At 41.6% G+C, this 25,555-nt stretch overlaps 1 protein-coding gene across 1 annotated transcript in view; it reads left to right on the top strand.

Moving 5' to 3' along the window:
- LOC136863134 (uncharacterized) overlaps positions 1–25,555 on the top strand; it is a 44,974-nt gene that overhangs the window by 6,135 nt on the left and 13,284 nt on the right. The window contains exons 2-5 of the mRNA XM_067139478.2: positions 17,398–17,516; positions 21,855–22,034; positions 22,148–23,231; positions 25,204–25,406. Of these exons, the coding sequence (XP_066995579.2) occupies positions 17,398–17,516; positions 21,855–22,034; positions 22,148–23,231; positions 25,204–25,406 (1,586 nt within the window). The remainder of the gene's footprint in view (positions 1–17,397; positions 17,517–21,854; positions 22,035–22,147; positions 23,232–25,203; positions 25,407–25,555) is intronic.

Below are 25,555 nucleotides of genomic sequence, written 5' to 3'. Positions count from 1 at the left end.
GGGGGTATAGTGCGCATTGGTATCACCCAAATATCACTATAAAATTTGTCACAAATGGAACATAATAATTGCTTTCACTCAGTTAAACGATACAATGAGGGCTATATCAGGAACCATCCAATCCACACCTTTGGAGTGGTTACCAGTTCTTTCAAATATTCCACCTCCTCATCTCCGAAGACAAATGGCACTGAAGAAAGAATGGGTTAAATGTTGTGACAATCCTCTTCTACCAATACATCAAGACTGCCTACGTGAAGATCTCAGGCTGAAATCTAGGAAACCTTCTTGGTTACTAGGAAAGAGGCTAGTCCAAGATGAATTTCATACTAACACTGCCTGGCGCTATGGGTGGGCAGCTTCAAACCCTGACAGATTAGGTCTAATTTCGGATCCAGTTATGCAACCTCCTGGTTTCAACTTACCCAGAAAAATCTGGTCATCACTTAATCGGATCAGAACTCAACATGGCAGATGCAACTTCTGGAAACACAAGTGGAAGATTACCAGCGATCCTTATTGCGACTGCTCTGATGTGCCTCAGACCGTTCAACATATCGTCACAGAGTGCCCACTCCGAAGATTCAGTGGGACAATAAAGGATATCCACGAGGCCAGTGATGAAGCTGTGAGTTGGCTAACAAAACTGGACATTCAGCTTTAGCAGCAATGCAGATATTGATGAGCTCAAATGTATAAATATAGTTAATAACCAAATTGTAACAATGTATCCTCATGCCATACGAAATAAATAAAATAAATTGCTTTTACACATATCAAGTGAAAAATCCCTGGCAAATTAAGAAATATTTGATGTTTGGAGAATATTATGTATACGTACTTTACCACTTTACAAGTACATTTGGTGTTGCGCTCACAGTGACACACGTATGTCTTTTATCTTACACTTTCAACGATTTCGTGTGTGATATCTGTATTCACTGAAGTTCTTTGCTTTTTCTTTGCTTTCGTTTCATTGCTTCACTTGTCAAACATCATCAGTTCATGACTTGTATCGCGATATGCAATATTTAATAGGCGACAAAATGGTATGGCCAATGTACATAAGAAAAATTCAGAGGACTAGTGATTTATTGGTCCAGGGATCGAGCTACTTTCGTTCGAACAGAAATAAAAATATTTATAGGTCTAGGGATCATGCTATTTTTCTGTTGACCTCCATTTTGCTGTTTGAACTGGCCTGAACTAGCCGCTCTAGTCATATGGACAAAGATAATGAGAATCTACAGACATAGCACTCCCATTCCACGGTGCTAGCCCCGGACCTGAAGAAAGTAACAAAAGACGGCACCAGCAGCGCAGTACGTCATATACCAGTCCCGTCTACAAGCCTTAAGTATGTTTTCATATTTCTCAAATAACAACGGTATTTCTTAATTTGCCAGGGATTTTTCACTTGATATGTGTAAAAGCAATTATTATGTTCCATTTGTGACAAATTTTACAGTGATATTTGGGTGATACCAATGCGCATCGTACCCGTGATAGGTTTGCAAAGTGTGTATGACAGGCGAACTCACGACAGGACAGAGAGGGTTAATGTTTTTAAAAGGAATAAAATAATTATTTGACTTGGTATATTTGAGATAGGGTCCGCCTCTATGGTGTAGTGGTTAGCGTGATTAGCTGCCCCCCCCCCCGGAGGCCCGGGTTCGATTCCCGGCTCTGCCACGAAATTTGAAAAGTGGTATGAGGGCTGGAACGGGGTCCACTCAGCCTCAGGAGGTCAACTGAGTAGAGGTGGGTTCGATTCCCACCTCAGCCATCCTGGAAGTGGTTTTCCGTGGTTTCCCACTTCTCCTCCAGGCGAAGCCGGGATGGTACCTACCATAAGGCCACGGCCGCTTCCTTCCCTCTTCCTTGCCTATCCCTTCCAATCTTCCCATCCCTCCACAAGGCCCCTGTTCAGCATAGCAGGTGAGGCCGCCTGGGCGAGGTACTGGTCACTCTCCCCAGTTGTATCCCCGACCAAGAGTCTGAAGCTCCAGGACACTGCCCTTGAGGCGGTAGAGGTGGGATCCCTCGCTGTGTCCGAGGGAAAAGCCGACCCTGGAGGGTAAACAGATGATGATGATGATGATGATGATATTTGAGATAGGCCACGGCCGACGTCCTTTCCAAATCCTTGCCATTTCCATCCGTGGGGAAAGACGACAAACTGAGCGCAACCTGTTACACATGGATTTCAAACCAAACAAACAACAACTGTAATCTCCCTTCCCCGTTGTGTGTTTGCCAGTCATACAATAACGTTGCACACCCAGGGAATGTTACGGTACATGACATTTTGTGTACGATAGTTTACAGTACATGCCTGGTATCCGTTCTGTGGCAGGAATCAATGCCAGGAAACAGCTTGAGTGCCAATACATTCTTGGCCGAACGTACGCTGTCTGATGCGGCACGCAAAAGTCAAAATGCAGTTTTTATTCATATATCAAAAAGTAACTGTCCGATTTTGAAAATACTTACATATTTGAACGTGCACGCAGTTGAACTTTTAGGCCAACTGTATGTATTCGTGCCGTTTTATTTAAAAATATGGAGTTAGTATTAATATCTCGGTTATTAATCACCCCATGAGAATAAGTAGCACGTTATTTTACAAGCCCCTGGGTATCATTTACGAATATGAAAACAGAATACCGATATCTTTAATGGTTTGGACGTATTTCCTTGTAACATATTAGGCGAATAACCCTGTAGTATCACTGTTTCATCTATGATCAGGTCCAAGTACTTAATTACGAAAAAATTCCGATGTTGTTATACTGGCTATTCTAAAGCATCAGCTTTAATTATTTCTGTGTAGTATTTGCAAAGAAATGAGAGTAGGATGCTCATCGAGTTCTCCCTTGATGCATGAGCTAACGCGTAACTTGCAGTCATTTGAGATTGTCTCGTCCTGTTTCCCCTAATCAAGAAATATCTAGAATAAGTTTAGTTGATAATCAGGAGGGGTCAGGACCTCCAGCCTCGATTCAGTTTTGCGCTCAAAAATGGCTTATTTTCTCGTTTCACTAATATTAATGTGGACCCGAATAGCTAAGCGGGATAAAGTGTTCGCAAAGGTGCCCACTACTTATAGGTTTGGAGGAAATCTTAACTCAACTCCCAACGTCGATCATACATGGAATGATTTTTCTTCATTTTATCTTTTCAATTCAAGGGGAAAGGCCTACTGGAGTCTTTCTTAAACTCACGATTACTTTGTTCGCAATCCTTCAATGAATTATAGTCCGGCTACATGGCTAAATGGTTAGCATGCTGGCCTTTGGTCACAGTGGTCCTGGGTTCGATTCCCGTCAGGGTCGGTAATTTTAACCCTAATTGGTTAATTTCACTGGTATGGGGGCTGGGTGTATTTGTCGTCTTCATAATCATTTCATCCTCATCACGAAGCGCAGGTCACCTACGGGAGTCAAATCAAAAGACCTGCATCTGGCGAGCCGAACTTGTCCTCGGACACTCCCGGCACTAAAAGCCATACTCCATTTCACTTCATTTCAATGAATTATAAACATGTGAGCCACTGTAGACGCCATGGTAACAATGACCGGATAATTTTAACGCTAAGGAAGTAGCTGGAACTGATACTACGACGTCTCATATCCCTTTAAAGCAACAATCAACGGTAAAATGCAGCCAAGAACGCTTTCATTAGCCACTGATACCGTAAGTGGACACAAGCATTGCACCACACACATACTGGAGCTCGGACTTTTCCAACAGTAAACTACAGTAATTCGATGTAAGTACATAAATAGAAGATTCACAAAAAAAGATCACCTCCTAATGCAGTGTTGTCGGAACGTTGGTATTAATGTAATTACCCATTGGCTTTAGGATTGATTAGATATCCTTTAATACTTACAGTAGCCTATTCTCCCCTATATGAGAGATGATATCTGTCAGTAAGGTAGGTCTGAACGGAAACAAAATAGGAATCTTGTGCAGTATCGATATCACAAACGTTGAATAAGGAGGAGGAGCGAAATTGTCCCGTAGTTAAATTACAGATACAGTATTTCAAGGAATATAGAACATAATAATAATGGCGTATGACCTCCGGAGAGGCCTGGTGCGGGTCTTTTTCTCGTAGACAGTATAGAACATGATAATGTGTGTCAAGAACGGCTAACGGTGTGTAAATCTACTCTTATTCATTTCCAGTCTAGAATTATGACATGTATTTTAATCCTAGGGGCTGCCTGGCCGAGGCGGCAAAGGCGTGCTCGGTTCGCCCGGAAGGACGTGGGTTCGAATCCCCGGTAGGAAGTCGTAACATTTAAGAAACGAAGTTTCCACTTCCGGAGGTGCATATGGCCCTGAGGTTCACTCAGCCTACACCAAAAATGAGTACCAGATTAATTCCTGGGGGCAAAGGCGGCCGGGCGTAAAGCTAACCTCTCTACCCCATCAAGTGCCGAGGTTACGGACAGTGGAAGCCTTTACCTTCCAATCCTCCAAGGGCCTTCATGGCCTGTACGGAGAAGAGTTTGCTTTGCTTTGCTTTGCTTTACTCCTAGAGATCTCCGCATATAGGCTACCTAGCATTGACGTCGCAATTTTATTAAGCTCGAAATACAACCTCGGCAAATTTTCCACAGTATACAAGCCGGAACCCACGCGCTAGAGATGTTTATCACTTAGAAGCCCTAGTCAAAGAACCTAGGACAACACTCAAAAGTAGGCCTAGATAAAAATGCTTGTAACACAGACACTAGCTAATGGAAAATATTCTCTTATTGCATGTAGAGAAAATACCAAACCGCAAAAGAACAATCATGAAGTACGAGGATTTTCTATTTTGTGTAGGGGCATGATAGAATAGTAGGAATGATAGAGGTAAGGTGATGCGGCTCATATCCCAGCCAAGGCACATAGGACTTTTCAAATGAAAGATTGCGTAGCTATAGTTTGGATTCCACGAAGAACTGACTTCCCGTGGCCAGTGTTCACGAGATTAAAAGTTACGTAAAATGCTTGTTCAACTTTTGTGTTACAGGCTTATTGGGTCGGTATATTATCTAAATACATGCTGTTACCGACCCCTTTCTTAGCCCTAAAATAATCTGCTATAATAACTTAACTTTAATTATAATAATAGTTTTAGGTCCCACTAACTAAAAAACTGTTTTCGGGGACAGAAATTTTGACCTGCAGGTATTTTACGTGCCGGTAAATCTTCAAGCACCTTCAAATACCACCGGACTGAGCCAGGATCGAACCCGCTGACATGAAAAAACAAGGCCAGCACTCTACCATCTGAGCCACGTTGTCCGAGCAACGGCATTATCCTAGGCCATTGCTACGTCCTGGCCTGGGCGCACAAATATGTAAAAATGGTCCATGGATTACACTGGTCAATAGTTTTCTTTTTCTTTTCCTTTTGTGTCGCAAATGTGGACTTGGCCCTATTCTACGGCCGCACTCTTACTGACTCCAACCTTATGTGGAGGGATATATTCACTATTGGGTGCTTCTGTGGTGTGTTGTTTATATACGAAGATAAGTGCATTGGGAAATATCAAGTCCCCGAGTCAGTTTTTGCTATTTGTTTTACGTCGCACCAACACAGATAGGTCTTATGGCGACGATGGGATAGGATAGGCCTAGGAATGGGAAGGAAGCGGCCGTGGCCTTAATTAATGTACAGCCCCAGCATTTGCCTGGTGTGAAAATGGGAAACCACGGAAAACCATCTTCAGGGCTGCCAACAGTGGGGTTCGAACCCACTATCCCCCGATTACTGGATACTGGCCGCACTTAAGCGACTGCAGCTATCGAGCTCCGTAGTCCCCGAGTCAGAGGAATTAACCAAATGTGTCTAAAATTCCCGACAGCCCGGGAAGGAACTCGTGTCTCCCTGAACCGAAGGCCTCAACGCTGACCATTCGGCCAAAGAAGCTGGACTATTTACAGAATCATTTCAGGGGGCTTGGCATATTGTAGTTAACATCCTCTTGAATCCTGTCTCGCAGTCTATATTACTGTCATGTGTATTCCGATTAATATGTGTAATCACTTAAATAGAACTAGGATTTAGGAGAGTGTATTCAAAGTCTTAGTTAAGTAACAACCCTCCACTTACCTGAAGCTGAAAAGGGGAATAACAGAAAACAATTCGATGGGATTTGTGCGCGCCGCCCACCCCCCTCCCCCCTTGCTCATTGTCCAACGAATCTAGGCCTCAACACCGGCAACACCTTCGCAATGAGCGGTAAGAGCATTCAATTGGGTTAACGCAAAACGGGAACAAGGAACTTGTTAGGAATGGAGTTACCGTCTAAATGTCGCGCTTCGTGGCTCAGACGGTAGAAACGCGGGCATTTTGAGCCTAAGTTGGCGGGTTCAACCCCGGCATTTGAAGGCGCTCATATAGGCCTACACCAGCCTCGTGCCGATAGATTTAGTAGCTCGTAAAACAAATCCCGCGGTGCGAAATTCCGGCACCTCAACGTCTCTGCAAACCATAAAAGTAGTTAGACGGGTATACGACAATAAAATTCTTCTTCTTCTTCTTCTTCTTCTTCTTCTTCTTATTATCATTTAATATAAATGCGAACTACTGATTACATGAGTAGTTCGGAGGTTTGTTACCACAATAGGGTGATAATTTACTGATTGTAGTGTCCGTTAGAGTCCACCTCTGTGGTTTAGTGGTTAGCGTGATTATCTGCCACCCCCGGAGGCCCGGGTTCGATTCTCGGCTCGGTCACGAAATTTGATAAGTGGTACGAGAGCTGGAACGGGATCCATTCAGCCTCGGGAGGTCAGTTGAGTAGAGGGGTTTTCGATTCCCTCCTCAGCGACCCTCGAAGTTGTTCTCCGTGGTTTCCCACTTTTCCTCCAGGCAAATGCCGTGATGGTACCTAACTTAAGGCCTCGGCCGCTTCCCTCTTCCTAGTCTATCCTTTCCAATCTTTCAATCTTCCCGCCCCCAACACAAGGCCCCTTTTCAGCATAGCAGGTGAGGCCGCCTGGGCGAGGTACTGGTCCTCCTTCCTAATGTTATCCCCAGACCCAATGTTTCACGCTCCAGGACACTGCCCTTGAAGCGGTAGAGATGGGATCCCTCGTTGAGTCCAAGGAAAAACCAACCTTGGAGGGCAAACAGATTAAGAAGGAAAAGAAGAAGAGGAAGTTAGGTAGTGGGACGTAAAACCAATAATGTTATTAGGTATATTCGCGGACAAAGAAAAACTCACTCACCTCTCCGCAGTACAGGGATTACTGGTCGTTTGACATGGGCGTTCCATCCTGACCCTCACCTCCCTGCCTTGGCGAGCTTGGAGTGAGGCCGTGTTTCTACTGCTCTATGAAAAAGTTGCATCTTTTAACTTTCTTGCCTGCGAGGTACCTTGTGATTTTGAAAATGATGTGCATTATGAGGTTAATAAAATAAAATAATTTTCGAAATGAAGAAAAATCTATCTTTCATTATCTTACTTACGTACGACACCTAGGTTTTCTTTTTAAAGAACTCCTCATGATAAGACTATTTACTTCGACGGTGATTACCGTCATTTGCTAACTTAAAGCAGAAAATTATATTTGCTTTCTGTTTTTAAACTGTTTTTAAACAAAAGTTAATTGGCTATCACGTGTTCATTAGTAAAGCAAAAAAAAAAAAAAAAAAAATTCTAATCGTCAGTATAAATACATGGTTTAAGGTTTTCGTGGGAATGTGCTCTTTGTAATCTGACAGCACACATTTATTAATAAGAAATAAATGCTCGTGCCTGTTTCGTTTCCTGCTGTCACACAATAAGAAATGCTATGAACTGTACTTTACACATATGGGCATTCCATGTGCAACCGGACAGGAAAAAAATGAGCATTTTTAAAAATTTCGAATTGCCTTAGAAAAATAAAACATTTCGAGATTCTCATTTCTGCTCAGTATCAACTCCCGCTGTTCAACAGTTGAAAATAATATATTATTCGCATAGTCAACGGTTTATTCTTCTAAGTAGAAGACTGGCGACGATGGGATAGAAGTGGGAAGGAAGCGGCCATGGCCTTAATTAAGGTACAGCCCCAGCATTTGGCTGGAGTGAAAATGGGAAACCACGGAAAACCATATTCAGGGCTGCCGATAGTGGGTTTCGAACCCACTATCTCCCGGATGCAAGCTCAAAGCTGCGCGCCCTTAACCGCGCGGCCAACTCGCCCGGTTGACAGGAGTCAACAAGAGATTGCAATCTCTACACAGTTCAATTAAACACGCGCTGCGTTGCCGCTGAGTAGCTACGTGCTTCTTGTGGGAGCTCAATCATACCATATTAATTATAGTAACATAATAAAAACTATTGCTTCCGAGAGAATTCAAACATTTTCAAACATTTTCATGACCATCAGACCTACAACTAGCGCAATCTCTCAATTGCATTTCCTTTATTCTTTATATTCGTATATCATTCACGGCCCCTTAAGTTTGACAACTCAGATTTATTCAACTGCTGGAACTGCTGTATTTTACATATTTTTTTAAATCTTGGAATAAAAATAAAATTAACATTTTAATGATTGTATCAATAATATTGTGAACAATCCACGTGATTTACATATCATCAAAAAGCCATCATTATGTGTGTGAAAATAAAATCTAATTCAATTTCCCATCTCTAACGATAACTAAAATATGTCTCGGAAATTACGAAAAATTATATTATACGACAATTTTCATGACTTTTTTCAGTGAGTGCTATTACAGTTTTACATAATCTTGATTTTGAAGCTTTTCTATATTTGTTTTGTCCGATTCGTTGGCTGAATGGTCAGCGTACTGGCCTTCGGTTCAGAGGGTCCCGGGTTCGATTCCCGGCCGGGTTAGGGATTTTAACCTTCATTGGTTAATTGCAATGGCTCAGGGGCGGGCTGTTTGTGCTGTTTCCAACATCCCTGTAACTCGCACACCACACATATCACTATCCTCCACCACAATAACACGCAGTTACCTACACATGGCAGATGCCACCTACCCTCATCGGAGGGTCTGCCTTACAAGGGTTGCACTCGGCTAGAAATAGTCGCACGAAATAAAAATATATTTGTTAAAATTTTTGAAATTCTTAAGAGACCCAAGTTCATTTTTGCACATTTTTGTCCGACTTGACGTGAAATGTACGGAAAATTTAATATAAACATTAGTTCCTCAATCCTGAAGTCGCCATTCTACAGTTTATGTTGTTCTCTTTGTGTAGCAGGGCGAGTATCTAACTTTTGATAGAAGATCACGTCTGTGTCGCTTGTCTGTCAGTAACATGCACACGATGCGGAAAAGTTGAAATACTTTCCTCGACTCTACCGTCTCGAAATCACATCTAGAATTGGAACTACTGTGGGAGACGATGGAAAAAAACATGTCATGGACGACCAATTGTGCAATCCAAACACATGTGTTCATCGAGTTCTGGAGGACTGGACGCCTCACTTCAACGTGCTGAGTGAAATTGGTCGGCATGTTCAAATATTTCGCATTAAAAGTTATGATTATTTTTCAATTCGATTGTGTACAGAAGAATTAAGATATATTGATTTTAGTTCAACTTATGTGTCTCTTTTGCAATGTGCTCTACGTCGCATCGACACAGATAAGTCTTATGGCGACGATGGGATAGGGAAGGGATAAGAATGGGAAGGAAGCAGCTGTGGCCTTAATTTTAAGATATAGCCCCAGCATTTGCCTGGTGTGAACATGGGAAACCTCGGAAAACCATCTTCAGGGCTGCCGACAGTGGTGTTCCAACCCACTATCACCCGAATGCAAGCGCACGGCTGCGCGATCCTAATCACACGACCACTTGCTCGGTCTATTACACTTTTCATCCCGGGTAAAGACTAATGCATGGTCCCTTTAAACTACCAGTAGTATTATGAATAACTAGAGTAATAATTATTAATCTGGCCATTACTTTCAAACAACCTAACGTGATCGATAAAGCAGAACATTACAGCATTGAAAGCGCGGTATTATAGCAGTGATGAAAATTAGACAGGTTGACTGGGGCACACTTAAAGGGGGTTGTGGGAGAAAAATAACACTAGTAGCAAGTGATAATTATTAATAATAATCATCGAAAGAAGAAAACAAGTATATGTTTAACGCCCATTCTAACTGCTGATGGCCTTTACAGACCCCGAGTTGTAGGAATTTTGTACCACAGGGATATTTTAACGTGTCAGAAGCCAATGGATACGGTACTGTCCGATGTAAACACACTTAATGCCACAAATTTCAATCGGGGTAGAGCTCGCTATCCTGCGAAAAGAAGGCCAACGACTAATCGACTGTGTCCTAAGGCTGGCTTCTAATTAAGAGAAGAGGTTCAGTAGGTTGGTACAACGTATCTTGCTCTAGCGGAGGACAGGATTAGCAAAGTATAAAAGCAAAGTATTTTCCGTTACGGGCCTTGAAGGCCGTTGAAGTAATGGAAGGATGGTAAAGGCTTCCACTATTTGTAACCTCGGCACTAAATGGGATATAGGGGTTAGATCAATGCCCGGCCACCTCTATTAGGCAGCCCGCAGTTTTAAAGTAAGTCCCTGGTTAATGTCTGATAGGCTGCCTAAAACATAAAGTGCAATAGTTCCGGTTTCGTTATACAGGCCTATATGTACTCTATAGGTTTTCTATTTGTTAAAGAGCACAGGCAGATTTTTTGGTGACTATGGGACAGGAAAGGGTTAGGAATAGGAAAGAAGCGACCATGGCCTTACTTGAGGTGTAAGATGGGAAACCACGGAAAATCATCTCCAGGGCCACAAACATTGGGGTTCGAACCCATTATTTTCCGAAAACAAGCTGACAGTTACGTGACCCATACCACTTAGCCAGTGCCCTCGTTGATTTATTATATAGAAATGAAACTATATGTAACTGCTTCTCTATATGAACGTATCGAATTTTTGGGCTAATACTTCGTCTTTACATCAGACGAGATGTACAGATTGACATTAAAGTATTTGAGTAGAAATTATACTGGAAAGAAAACTAGGCTACAATATAAGACAATATTCCTAAATAGAAGGGTGGGGGTGGGTGAAGGGTAGGGAAGAGTGTTACCAGGTACTCCTACTGTATGTGTCTACTGTATGCATGTCCTTAACGATTTATTATTTTTTAAAGCGCATTTAACAAAAGTTGTAGGAAGAAATACATACATTTTCTGCAGGACGAGCCGTTACTGATTATGACCGAGTCAGGAATGGAATGAATGAAGCCCCACCTAGCGGCCGGCTGCCGAAACCTGTCGTACTCGTATGGGGCAACGATTAACGACTGACAGACGAAATGAAATGCTACTGGAGAGTGCTGCTGAAATGAAAGGTCGCAGAAAAGACCGGAGTACCCGGAGAGAAACCTGTCCCGTCTCCTCTTTCTCCAGCACATATTTCACATGGAGCGACCGGTATTTGAACCACGGAACCCAGCGGTGTGAGGCCGGCGCGCTGCCGCATTTGCCACGGAGGCTCCATTACTGATTATACCTACAGAAAACCGTTTCTGATATTTTTCATGTTGAAAAGATAAAAATAAATAAATAACAATCTTCGTAAGATGTTTTAGTGACTGAGATTTTCTCTCAAGGATTTCCGCGCTCTGCGGGAAAGATCTGCTGGGACAATACATTACTGTAAGTCCCGGAACATCTCCCCAAATCTCAACCCTAACATTAGACACGTTTCGAAACATTGAATTACACGAGAATGATAGTCTGCAATGCTGTAATTCCCTAAAACTTATTTATGTAACATTACGCTATTAATTATTATTCTTCTGCCGCTTTTATCCGAACACACTAGTGAGCTTGTGGGTGCCAAATGTGTCGCACATATGGACTTGGTCCTGTTTAATGGTCAGATGCTAACCTTTAGTGCTCTGGTGGTTGGTAGTGTGATGTGTTGTATGTACAACTGTATGGCTACAGTTAAGGGGGAATATGTGCTCTGTCCCTTTTGCTGCCACGCATCTCCGCTAGATGACAATACTGCCAATGTTCGCAGTGCGTTAACTGCCGCCAACCTCTCCTGAGAGCTTCAGGGCAATTCCACAATAATATTACCTGGTTCCGGATGTTGTTGTGTTAACATTGGAGAAATATCCTCATTCTACGAAGTGATTTTAAAGATACGTTTTGTACAATTCTATAAATACTGACTCGTCAACGGCGGATACAACAGTTAGTCTATATAAATAGAAATAAGAGTTAGTTATGTCCGTACTTCGGTCAAAATGTTTAACAAAATGGTAGTTATAAGTCAGCAATATCCAGAAGAGGAAAGAAATTATATTTTAAAATTTCTGTCAGGTATGTATGTATGTATGTATGTATGTATGTATGTATGTATGTACAGTATGTACCTATTCTATTCGTACGGGCTGTTTGCTTTAGTACTTCAACGCACTGCAAGAAAATAATAAACTGAAAAGGATTTTATTCACTCAACATACATTCAACAAAGCCTTCAGAAAACGTATATCTACTGTGTCTACAATCATGTTATCCAAACATACAGCTTCTAATAAACAAAAGCGCGCCCATAATTTTGTATCATTCCTATTCGTACAAGCAAACTGAACACTTGAAATAAACAAAAAATAAAGGGTTCCTGTAACATGTTAGTATCTAGTGGAATGTCCTCACGACTTTTTAATTGCCTGGCATCGTCGCCGCATAGAATAGATTAATTTCTTGCGCATGTCGGGGCTGATTTTCTGCCATTCCTGAAGAACAACACTTATAAGTTCCTACTTCGTACGCAAACGTTGCCTACGGAGATTCCTCTTCAACGTAGCCCAAAGATGTTCGATGGGATTTTAATCCGGGGACTGGGAAGGTGTTATAAGCTACTGAGGAATGTTCCAGATCAACCACGTCTTATTAATATCAGCCGTGTGTTTTGGTTCATTATTATGCTGGAATATATAAACAAGCGGCATCCCCATATTTTCGGCTCTCTGCTTCACGTTTGCCCATGGGATTGCATTATAGCCCTCCTTGTTCATTATTCCGTCGATGAAATATATGTTACGCATACCTCTGGCTGACATACAGCCCCAAAGCATTACAGACTCACCACCGTATTTTACAGTTGGGAATGTATTCGCTACATCATTGTCCGTACCAATTTTTCTCCATATTCTGTGCATGCTATCTGACCCAAGAAAGGTTTATTTTTGTCTCATCAGACCAGATAACATCATTCCAGAATTCTTTCTCCTTATTTATATGCTCCTTAGCGAATGTCAGTATGAGCCGTCTGTTTTTTATACTTACACATGGCCTTTTCCGAGGGATTTTTCCATTGTACCCATGCCGATACAGGATCCGACGGATGGTGGAGTTGCTGATCTTCTTTCCAGTTCGTTCCTCGATTAGTTGCCTCAATACTGGTGCACATAATTTGGATTCTGACTTAATAAGCCGAACAACAAGCCGTTCTTTCCTTTCAGTTAAACACTTTCTCTTGGGTTTCCTTGGCGTGTTCTTAATACTGCCTTTGTATTTAAATGTATCAACCACATATTGCACCGCAGAATGTGTTCTATTGACCAGCTGTTCAATCTTTCGTAATGAAAGTCCTTTAACTGTCAGTTTAAGTATAATGTTTTTGAGCTCTGTACTTAAATCTGCACACCTACCCATGTCCACCACAGATACACTAGGAAGGAGACTATCGCACTTGACCAGTCGTATGCCGTCACTGAGACTATTCCGTACATCGCAACCAAACGGTGGGCATCATCATGTCCATGTGTACGAATACAACTGGTACACCCGTTTGTCGATGCTGGCACATTAATATCGAATCTTCTTGCCTGTATGTAAATAAGTATGGTTTTCACTAACGAATTGTCATTGACAAACCATGTTTTTACCCGTAATGTACGTTTTATTTCACTATTTCAATCGTCAACGTGAATATACGAGACTTGATAAGAAATTGAAGCCTGTACGAATAACAGAGACACATACTGTATGTATGTATGTATGTACGCGCATCACGAGAAAATAGCCGGACACAGTTTAAAGAAAATCGGTATTTAATGTCAGGGCAAAAAGGGTACTACAATCTACTGTAGGCTATAAATAACCTTTTACGCTGGGTGAAATACTGTAGTAGTTTAGGGAAGGTCTAAATTTTAACTCTCAAATATCTCAATTAATACTGATCGTATCGTTACTAGTCAAGAAAAGGAGTAGAAAATAAAAAAATCCGATCTTATGTGCAGTACAAATTGATCATACGACGAATAATAACGAAAATATTTCCTCTGTCCTACCGTTGTTAATATTTATCTGACCGAATAATTCTCTGTAACAAGTAGAAGAGGAATGGCAAGTTCTGATCGTCTGTGTCTCGTGCTTTTTATTAATCGTAGTATAAAGGTTACCGGTCCCGATACTTGAATGTATTGTCTGTGAGAATCTGTGTCGCTTTTCATTTGATCGAACATTTGATATGATACCAATGCCTTTAACAGCAACATTATATACTTCGTTAATACACTGACATGTCAACAGTCATGGGATAGGGATCTAGTATCGTGTAGGCCCTCCTCTAGCTCAGCCAAGTGCAGCAACTCGTGGTGACAACGATTACATAAGTGGAAGACATATCTGTGGAGAGATTCTGACCCATGCCGTTTGGATAGCTACCCACAGCTTCCTACTATTTATAGGTGCAGGGTCTTGGGTGTGAATGGACCTCACCAGCACGTCCCATGAATGCTTGTCAGGGTTCATATCAGGTGAACGAGGTGGCTACAGCAGTCCTTGAAATCTCCAAAACCAATTCTGGCAACTTGGGTCCGATGACACGGTGCATTATCCTGTTGGAATGTATCATTGTTGTTGGGGTACGCAAAGTCCATGAAGGGCTGCAAGTGGCCACCAAGCAGTTCAACGTAGCAGTTACTAGTCACTGACCTGTTCGGGTGGATCAGCCAATCCATCCCAAACCACGTGAACATACCCCACATTAGTATGGAGCTACCATCAGCCTTGTATGGTGCCTTGTTGACAACTGGGGTCCAGAGCTTCATGGGGCCTGCGCCAAATCCGAAACTTACCATCCGCTCGAAACAACTGGAACAGTGACCCATCGAACCAAGCTACATGTCGCCAGTTCTCCAGGATCCAATAAGCAACGTCACGCGCCCCTGTGAGACGCTGTGCCCGGTATCGTGGTGTTATAACATAATGGGGTGCTGGCAATGTGAAAGAAAGGTGACTCGTATACAACAGGCTGGATAGAAGATAAGAATGTGACGGGTCACATGATGGACTGGCTTCCGCCTCATGTGATCTGTCACGCAAAGAATGGAAGGAAAACACATTGTCAGTTAGTTGCCTGTGGGGTCCGATATCTGACCACACGAGGCGGGACTGGGAGTGGTGTCTCGGGTTGGACGGGCAGATTTCCTTACCAGGGGAGATACCACGACCAGCCAGTTCTTTTAGGTTAGTTTTAGGCAGTAAAATACCTAGTTAGATGTTAGTGTAGATTGTAGTTAAGGTAGCATCTAACATGTGGTGCTGGATATCCGCGCATGTGTGGGATGTTACAGAGTAGATTTAATAGATTGTAAATTTAGACATAGGGGGAATTAGTGGCTTGTTATCTTTATCACCTAACCGATGGTGTGTACTATGGTGGAGATAAAGATATGTATTTCAGTGTTATAATGACGCGTGGCCTCCGGACAGACCTGGTGCAGGTCTTTCCAGTAGACGCCGTATTATAGGCGACCTGCGTATCTGTAAGAATGGGACTCTAATCTAAGATGAACTATAATATTGAAGACGGCACAAGCACCCAGCACCCGAGGCATAGGAAGTAACTTACGAAAGTTATAATCCTCGATCCCGCCGGGAATCGAACCCGGGACCACCTGGACCAAAGACCAGCATGCTAACCATTTATCCATGGAGCCGGACGTCATGGTGTTAACAAGGGCACTCTGGTAGGTGCTCTGCTCCCGTATCCCACTGGCGTCAAAGAACGCCGCACTGACCTGCTGGATATGCGTCTAGTACCTCCTACATTGAATGTGGATGTGATTAGAACCAGTGTGGCTTGTCTGTTACCACGGACAATTCTAGCCAGACGCTGCTAATCGCAATCATTAAGCATCCGTGGATCGGTCACTGCACTGTGAGGGTGGTAATGCCTTCCATGAGGTATTCCCATACGCACGTGATACCTTCGATCGAGGAATGTTCCTACAATTCCGCCAATGTAATGTTCCATCCATCTTGCGCCCCTATCATGCCCCGTTCGAAAGACGATAATTCACGTCGCCTTGCTACGACAATCACAGACGGTGTTTACAGCCACACACGAGATATCCGATCACACCCGATACAGGTCTGGGCACATCCAAGACGTCATAACACGGTGACCCCACCAACTATTACCTTTAAATATTGTTATCCTATGACTTTTGGCATGACTGTGTATATGGCCTATTCCGACAAAATACTGACGTAATCTTATTTTTGCTGGAATTAGCCTGGGTGTACTCCGATGAGAATATTCACGTCATTATCTTATTTGAGTTGCAAGTAACCTACATGGCCGACCTGTCAAAAGCAGCATGATAGCTACTGTGGTTATTTTATAATAAAGGTGGTGTGAGTACTTTATCGAACCAGTCTGCAAACTGAAAGTTCTAACATTGGCTCATGAAGTGTTGTGTATCTGTAATAATAATAATAATAATAATAATAATAATAATAATAATAATAATAATAATAATAATAATAATAATAATAATAATATCCGCCTGTGTGGTGTAGTGGTCAGTGTAATTAGCTGCCACCGCAGGAGGCCGGGGTTCGATTTCCGGCTCTGCCATGAAATTTGAAAAGTGGTATGAGGACTGGAACGGGGTCCCCTCAGCCTCGGGGGGTCAAATGAGTAGAGGTGGGGGGTTCGAGTTCCACTTCTGTAATCCTCGAGGAGAACCCGAGGTGAACTCCTCCAGGCAAATGCCGGGATGGTGTCTAAATAAAGGCCACGGCCGCTTCCTTCCCTCTTCCTTATCTACCCTATCTTCCTATCCCCCACAAGGCCCCTGTTCAGCATAGCAGGTGAGGTCACCAGGGTGAAGCACTGGTCCTCCTCCCCAGCTTTATTCTCCCCGACCCAAATTCTCACGCACCAGGACACTGCCCTTAAGGCTGTAGAGGTAGGATCTCTCGGTGAGTCCGAGGAAAGAACCAACTCTGGAGGGTAAACAGATTAAGAAATAATAATAATAATAATAATAATAATAATAATAATAATAATAATAATAATAATAATAATAATACCAGACGTGTTGCAAGTGATATATGATAAATGTGACTGGATTCTCAACAGGTCTCTTCGTCTTTCTGCTGACGATAACCACTTCCATCATAGCCCATCCACATCACGAGCGATCCGTCACCAACTTCGTGGGAGAGGGCACGAATGATCTTGCTATTGCCATCCTGCAGGTGAGTCAACAAGCTAACCAAACATCGTTCCTAAAAAATTGTTTGACTGTATAATACCTTATCACACTGTATATATAAAATAACATGTCCTGACCGACCGACCGACCGAACGACTGACTGACTGACTGACTGACTGATACATCATCGCCGAGCCAAAACTGCCTGACATAAGGAAATTAAATTTTGAGAATACATTTATGTTAGAGTGTGGGTAATCACTATAGTAGGATGTTTGGATATTCCCTCGCTAAGGGGGTGAAAAGGTGGGTAAATTGTTTGAATGAGTATATCTATATCCCAAAACTTTAAAGTTTACAGGGGTAAAAATAGGTATTTGGAATCTCCTTTATAAATAAAGAAACAAGTATATTTTGTTTTCGAAAAATCACATTCAGAGGGGTAAAAAACGGTGGAAAAGGGGTTCAATACCTCTTATGAGAATATTTACATCTCAAAAATAAAGATGTTACAGACATGAAAATTGGTATTTGTAATCTCCTTTTAAAATAAAGAAATACGTATTTTTTGTTTTTGGAAAAAACAATTAATGGGGTGAACAGGAGTGACAATAGTGGTGAATTTAAGAAAGACTATATCTACAGTATATGTCAGAAACGTAACACATTACAGATGTGAAAATTAGTATTTGGAATCTCCTGTAAAAGTAAAGAAACATAGATAATGTCTTTGGAAAATCCACTTAAGGGGAACTGAAAAAGGGGGTGCATTTTTTAATGAGCATATCTACAGTATATCTCAAAACTTAACATGTTACAGACGTAAACGTTGGTATTTTAATCTCCTTTAAATATCAAGAAACAAGTTTTATTTTGTTTCCATAAAAATTACTTAAGAGGGGGTAAAAAGGGAATGAAAAGGGGATTGAATTCTTTTATTAGGATAACGATATCTCAAAAACTGAAGATGTTACAGACGTGAAAATTGGTATTTTTAATCTCCTTTAAATATAAAGAAATGCGCACTTTAGGGAAAAATCAACTTGGAGGCGGGGAAGGGGGAGGTGAAAAAGGGGTTGAATTCTTCTTATGAGGATACAAAAATCTCAAAAATGAAGATATGACAGTCGGATAGTTAGTATTTGGAAGCTCCTTTATAAATAAAGAAACACGCATTTTTGTTTTCGGAAAATTCCCTTAAGGGGGGGAGGGTGAAAGAAAGTGAAAAAGTTGAGTTCTTTTTATGGGGATACTTACATCACAAACACAAAGTTACAGATGTGAAAATTGGTATTTGGAGTCTCCTTTAAAAATAAATAAACACGCATTTTTTGGGGGAGGGTCAACTTAACGTAGAGGGAGGGGTTTAATAAAGGATTTGAATTATTTTTATGAGGGTACTTATATCTTAAAAGCTGAAGATGTTAGAGATATGAAAATTTGTATTTGGAATCTTCTATCAAAGTAAAGAAACACGTATTCTTTTGCTTTCGGTAAATTAACTTAAGGGGTGGGGGTGAAAATAAGTAAAGAAGGAGTTGATTCTGTTTATAAGGATACTTATGTCTGAAAAACTTAAGATGTTACAGACGTGATAACTGGTATTTGGAATCTCCTTTAAAAATAAAGAAACACGTAGTTTTTATTTCGGAAAATCCACTTAAGGGGAAAATAATTTAAAAAGCGGGTGAATTTTTAAAAATGAGTACCGGTTTACGTACAGTATATGTTAAAAACTTAACATGTTACAGAGAAGAAATTTGGTATTTGGAAAGTCCTTTAAAAATACAGGAACATGCCTTTTTTTCGGAAAAGGAACTTCACGGGGGTGAAAAGAAGTGAAAAAAAGAGTTGAGTTACTTTCTATGAGGATATTTACATCTCAAAAACTGAAGATGTTACAGACGTGATAATTGGTATTTGGAATCTCATTTAAAAATAAAGAAATATATTTTTCGACTTGAGAGAAGACTGTTTCTCACATGTACAGTTCTTTTTCGCATGGACATCTTAGTCCCAAAAGGCAATACCACAAAGGTGGTTTACAAAGAGTATCTGGGGTAAATATAATATTTTCGGTGAGTTTTTATACTTTAGGGATTTTCAGATAATGTTTTAGTACAGTACCGAGGAACGATTACTTTCATCAATTGACGAAATCCACGCGAGCGAAGCCGCGGGTAACTGCTAGTTAGCTAATAAAAGAGCAACAACAGCAACCCTACGAAGGGCACGCCCGACACTAACTGTCCATGCTCACACGAAGGCTGGTTGGATTCTCAAATATCACCACCAATGGCTGTAGCATGGTAGGGGGTGAGGTAGTTTGCCATTACTTTTCTCACTGGGGCAGAAAGTACTCCTGCAGCACGGATGATCCTACGAGTAACTCGTTTTTTAACATCCAGACCCACTGGTCGTGCTTCGAATGTCATTGCTTGGCACCACTCATACCTCAGGAGCTTCATACTGTCACAGCCGCAAATGAGACTGAGACTTCGGTGGAAGCTACATTATCCCTGGCCTGTGTCAAAATAAAGATAAAAAATACTACATCCATCAAGAATGGTAATAGGAGTACTTATACTATAAAAACTATAAACTATGTACTTTACAGAAGAGCACCATAAAGTTTGAATTACGTGGGGACTGCTGCATACGATCGATATTATTTATGTTGCTTGATTAAGCTAATTGATGCTTCGTATGTTACTTTTATATGCGGCTAAAGTATATAAAAATAAGAACCGTTTACAATACTAGAAATTAGTAGACAAATGGCCCATCTCTTATAGTTGCAGAAGTCCCATAGGGTATGTTACACGAGGCGTTACAGCCGTGATGTGGAAGTTTGCGGGGTGAATCAACACTTCCTCTACGGGCAGTGTTGGTGTACATACTTCAAAATAACACGAATAACGTATAATACGTGTTATACAATGGGTTAGTATTTGTGTGGGAGCGGGCACATATGCTAATGTTTGTCTAACGTGTCTCCGTAGCTCAGGCGTCTGGAGCGTGTGTCTTTCATCTAGAACGACGCTAGTTCGAATCCCACTCCCTCCTTTAATAACTTCAGTGCCGTTACAGGCGACGTGGTTGCCGTCTTATGGCTGTCTTTATAATGACGTACAAAAGAAGTGGGAAAGTGTTTATGCCCAATAGCCTGCAGGCTCGTTTTAGGCCTTACCTGGGCCATTGTACAGAGGAAGTAACACGAGAGAACGTTAATATTTGGAAGATAAACCTGTCTTCCTCCCACAAAAAGGAAAGAGGAAAATCGTAAAGAATAACAAACAGTCATGGGGATTTATACTTTGTCCACATGCCTTGGCCTTCCCAAATTCATTGGATTGTCTGTGGCGTGGAGTCCATCAAATGCAGACTTACAGCTATACGACCCTCGCCGTAAAACCGTGTCTCTGGTTATACAAATAATAATAATAATAATAATAATAATAATAATAATAATAATAATAATAATAATAATAATAATAATAATAATAATAATAATAATAATCATGCGTTTACGTCCATTCAATTCATATAGATCACTAGATGCCGGATTGCCGAAATTTTACCCATAAAAATCTTATTTAAGATGCCAGTAAGTCTACCGACACAGGTCATTCTGTTCAAAGATTCGATCACGAAAACTTGAGTATGGAAGGTGAGCGTCTTAATTAACTATGCTACACAGTCAATATGTTTTTGAAATATAATCAGGATATTCAAAATGAGTCAAAACAAGATAATTAAAGGCGCAAGTGATACTCATCAATATCTTATCCACATAAAATCGCAATATTCAACATCTCCGTGAAACGGATGGTTGGACAGATTTCATCTCCAGCACAATGTCGTCTTGCAAGCATTTTACCAAATATTGCGAAGTATAATGTAGAAGAAGTAGTAGCAGTAATTTATTTTACAAGTTGTTTTACGTCGCACCGATACAGATAGTCTTATGGTGACGATGGGATAGGAAAGAACTAGGAGTGGGAAGCAAGCGTCCATGGCTTTAATTAAGGTACAGACCCAGAATTTGTCCGGTGTGAAAATGGGAAACCGCGGAAAACCATCTTCAGGGCTGCAGGCAGTGGGGTTCGAACTCAGAGTTTCCCGAATTTAAGCTCACAGCTGTACGCCCCTAAATGCATGGGCAACTCGCTCGGTAGTAGTAGTAGTAGTAGTAGCAGTAAATAGTTTCATATTCCCTCTAAGAAGCCCACTCCTCTAAAAGACCGATTTTTGGTTATTTGTCATCTAGTCGGCTTAAAGAAGTTGTTTTTATTGTCCTTCATAATTTTGATAACAGTATTCTGAAATCACGTTTCTGCATTACTATGTAGGTCTGAAGTGATTTTATTGATTTTTACAGGGTTACGTGGATTCCGAATCGAATCTGGCCTTCTCCCCTCTGGGCTACTCTACATTGTTAGCTATTCTAGCCGAAGGAGCGGCTGGTGAGACACGCAAGCAGCTGGAGACAGCTCTGCACTTACCCAAAGATCGAGATGAAATTCGGCGGGCCTACCAAACTGTACTGGAGCGCCTCAGGGTAATTACTACAATTAATACTAGGAAGCATTACTACAATTACCATTATATATTATTGAAGATTCTGACAAACTTCTGACTCTAATTCCATGTTTGATATCTTTGTCATTTCAGGAAAAGAACATGCTTAACAAACCCGAGCTTCGCAATTGGTTTTATGTTTACAAAAATAATTCTGTTGAGCAACAATTTCAAGACATTCTTAGAGAGCATTACTTGACTGAAGTAAAGACTGTGGACAGGCCTGGAGGTGACATGGACTTTCAGCTCAGCCACGATTCCATGGTTGAACCCATGAAAGATAACGATAAGATGCCTCAGAAGCAGAAAGGTGGCAATGAAAATGTGAAAGATCCAATGAAAGAGGAAGACATCGCCAAACCAAACCAAGATAAAATAGAAGATAACACGAAAACTTTGCAGCAAGGTTCAATATTGGAGGAGGCGATGTCTCTGGGTGGTATGAAAGAGGAAGCATTGATCGAAATGGCAGTTCAAGAAGATTCTACTCGAACAGAGTCTACAATGGAAGCACAGAAAGGAGAAAAACCAATGATGGAGGAGAAACCGGGATCTGAGAGTTCATCGATGAAGGAAGACATGGTAAAGACAGAAGAATCTCCGATGAAAGAGGAATCTCCAATGAAAGAGGAATCAACAATGAAAGAGGAATCAACAATGAAAGAGGAATCACCAATGAAAGGAGGATCTCCTATGAAGGAAGAGTCATCAATGAAAGAAGAATTTCAAATTAAAGAAGAATCAATGATGAAAGAGGAATCGCAGATGAAAGAAGATTCTCCGATAAAAGAAGATTCTCCCATGAAAGAAGATTCTCCGATGAAAGAAGATTCTCCGATGAAAGAAGATTGTCATAAGGATGACAAACGCACAGAAGAAGAGGAAACGATGAAAGAAGGCTCACTAACAGAAAATAACGAACAAACAGAAGATATGCAAATGATGCAGAATAAACCAATGGAGAATAAACCCATGGGTGCAGAAATGGCGGAAAAAGAAAGTAGGCCCATGAATCAAGATAAACCTATGAGCGAAGAGAAAATCAAGAAGGTTGGAGAAAAACATGAAAGTATGGTTGCTGAAGAAACCAAGTACGGTCAGAGGCGAGCACTTTTAAAACCTCAAGACATCACCTCTGGACTGTCTGGTCACAATCTGGTCAGCAAAGCTTCTAATGGTACGTATTGTAAACATTTCCCAACAACACTTCAATTCACATCTTTGACATCTATGATATCTTTACTATTTAATCATCACCGGATGAGTTGGCCGTGCGGTCAGGGGCGCGCAGTTGCGAGCTTGCATCCGGGAGATAGTGAGTTCGAACCCCACTGTCGGCAGCCCTGAAGATGGTTTTCCGTGGTTTCCCTTTTTCACACCAGGCAAATACTGGGGCTATACCTTAATTAAGGCTACGACGGCTTCCTTCCCACTCGTAAGCCTTTCTTATTCCATAGTCGCTTAAGACCTATCTGTGTTGGTGCGACGTAAAGCAACTTGTAAAAGCAAATCAGTCAGGTCTATAAAGGTCAATAAAGGTTCCACATTGCTTTATGTTAAAAGATAATTTACACACCAAAAACGTTTACACTATGCTTGTTCGCCCTGATGGTCTGTCTGGCCGAGGCGGTAAAGGCGTGCTTGGTTCGCCCGGAAGGACGTGGTTTCGAATTCCCGCCAGAAAGTCGAAAATTTAAGAAACGAGATTTCCACTTCCGGAAGTGCACATGGCCCTGAGGTTCATTCAGCCTACACCAAAATGAATACCAGGTTAATCCCTGGGAGCAAAGGCGGCCGGGCGTAGAGCTAACCACTCTACCCAATCAAGTGCCGAGTTTACGGATAGTGGAAGCCTTCACCTTCCACCCCTCCAATGGCCTTCATGGCCTGTACGGAGCTGTCTTTGTTCGCCATGATGCGCAGCTGTTTAGGGATTATGGGACAGGTTATTATAAAATAGACTACGTTTTCAAGAATATGACGAATAACTTATTAATTTTTTGCTATTTGCTTTACGTCGCACCGACACAGATAGGTCTTATGGCGACGATGGGACAGGAAAGGCCTAGGAATGTAACTTATTAATATCTTAAAAAAGAATTACAGCAGAAATAGAGAAACAACTTAGGCCTGTTAAACAAGGACAAGTTGCTCAGGCCATCTTGAGGGAAGGGATCCCACTCTTCGGCGGTGACTTCGATGACCCCTTGTCAGGTCATAGGAGGGTGCGAGGGTGAGCAATAGCAGCATCAGTATGTGCCACGCATGTTCAATGCAATTCATGTCCGGTGACATTGCAGGGTCAAACAATAGCGGTTTTTTACAATCTGTTTTACGCCGCACCGACGCACATAGGTCTTATGGCGACGGTGGGATAGGAAAGGCCTATGAGTGGGAAGGAAGCGGCCGTGGCTTTAATTGAGGTACAGCTCCAACATTTGCCTGGAAAACCATCTTCAGGCCTGCCTACAGTAGGATTCGAACCCTCTATCCCCGGATGCAAGCTTACAGCTGCGCGCCCCAAACCGCAGGGGCAACTCGCACGGTTATTCATATTATTATATTACCTATTTTTAGAATAGTATTACTTCCGTTGACTGTACATACGCCATATCAATATAGGATAATAACAATCACCGTATGACCCTAGCTACTGGGTTGCAGATCTTCTAGAGTGGTGTCATATGGAAAAGACACATGCATTATCTGCCTACTTACCAATTTCGATATTGCAACGATGCTGCTGTGTAGTCAGAATTCTACGGCACGTTTCCTATGTTCAGGTAATTTAACGTTGATGGGTGACAATGAATGCGCCACCAGAGATCGTTAGCATGCCAGCGATATTAACATGAAGTGCCAAGATTTTTGACCCCCTACCCACAAAAAAAAAAACTCGACAAGTAGACTAGTCTTTGGCCTTCTGTTCCAAAGACTGTGGGTTCTGATCTTGGCTGAGTTCGATGGCATTAAAGACTGTTTAAATGCAACTACTCCATACCACTGGGTATCAACGCGTAAATGAACTGCTTCTGGGCAACAGTCCGATATCTCAGCGCCTGTTAAGGCCGGTAGCATTTAAAACGGACGTTAAACTATTATTATTATTATTATTATTATTATTATTATTATTATTATTAATATTCCAGGAACAACTTCGCAGATGATCGTCTTTAATGGGATGTACTTTAGAGGAAGCTGGGCTGTTCCTTTCGAAAAGAAGAGTTCCATTGAAACATTCTACCAGTCCTCCTCTAAGAAGAAAGCGGTATCTATGATGCGTGCGCTGGGCAAGTTCAATGTTGGCGACATCCCAGAACTGGACGCCAGAGCCATCGAGCTGCCCTATGAAGTAAGTAACCAATAAGTAGTGCTTCTGATGACTTGCATGACAAGTAAATACAGATATGGTTTGATACTTTCAGTTTAATGTAAGCTCCGCATTTCCATTTTCTTAGCTTAAGAGTTGCTTGTAATATCTGACTCGTGCTTATCCTTAAA

The sequence above is a fragment of the Anabrus simplex genome, chromosome 2 (genome assembly GCF_040414725.1).
Source record: "Anabrus simplex isolate iqAnaSimp1 chromosome 2, ASM4041472v1, whole genome shotgun sequence".
NCBI classification, from domain to species: Eukaryota; Metazoa; Arthropoda; class Insecta; order Orthoptera; family Tettigoniidae; genus Anabrus; species Anabrus simplex.
The sequence above is the reverse complement of the archived record's forward strand: the minus strand, read 5'-3'. Positions and strand labels throughout refer to the sequence as shown.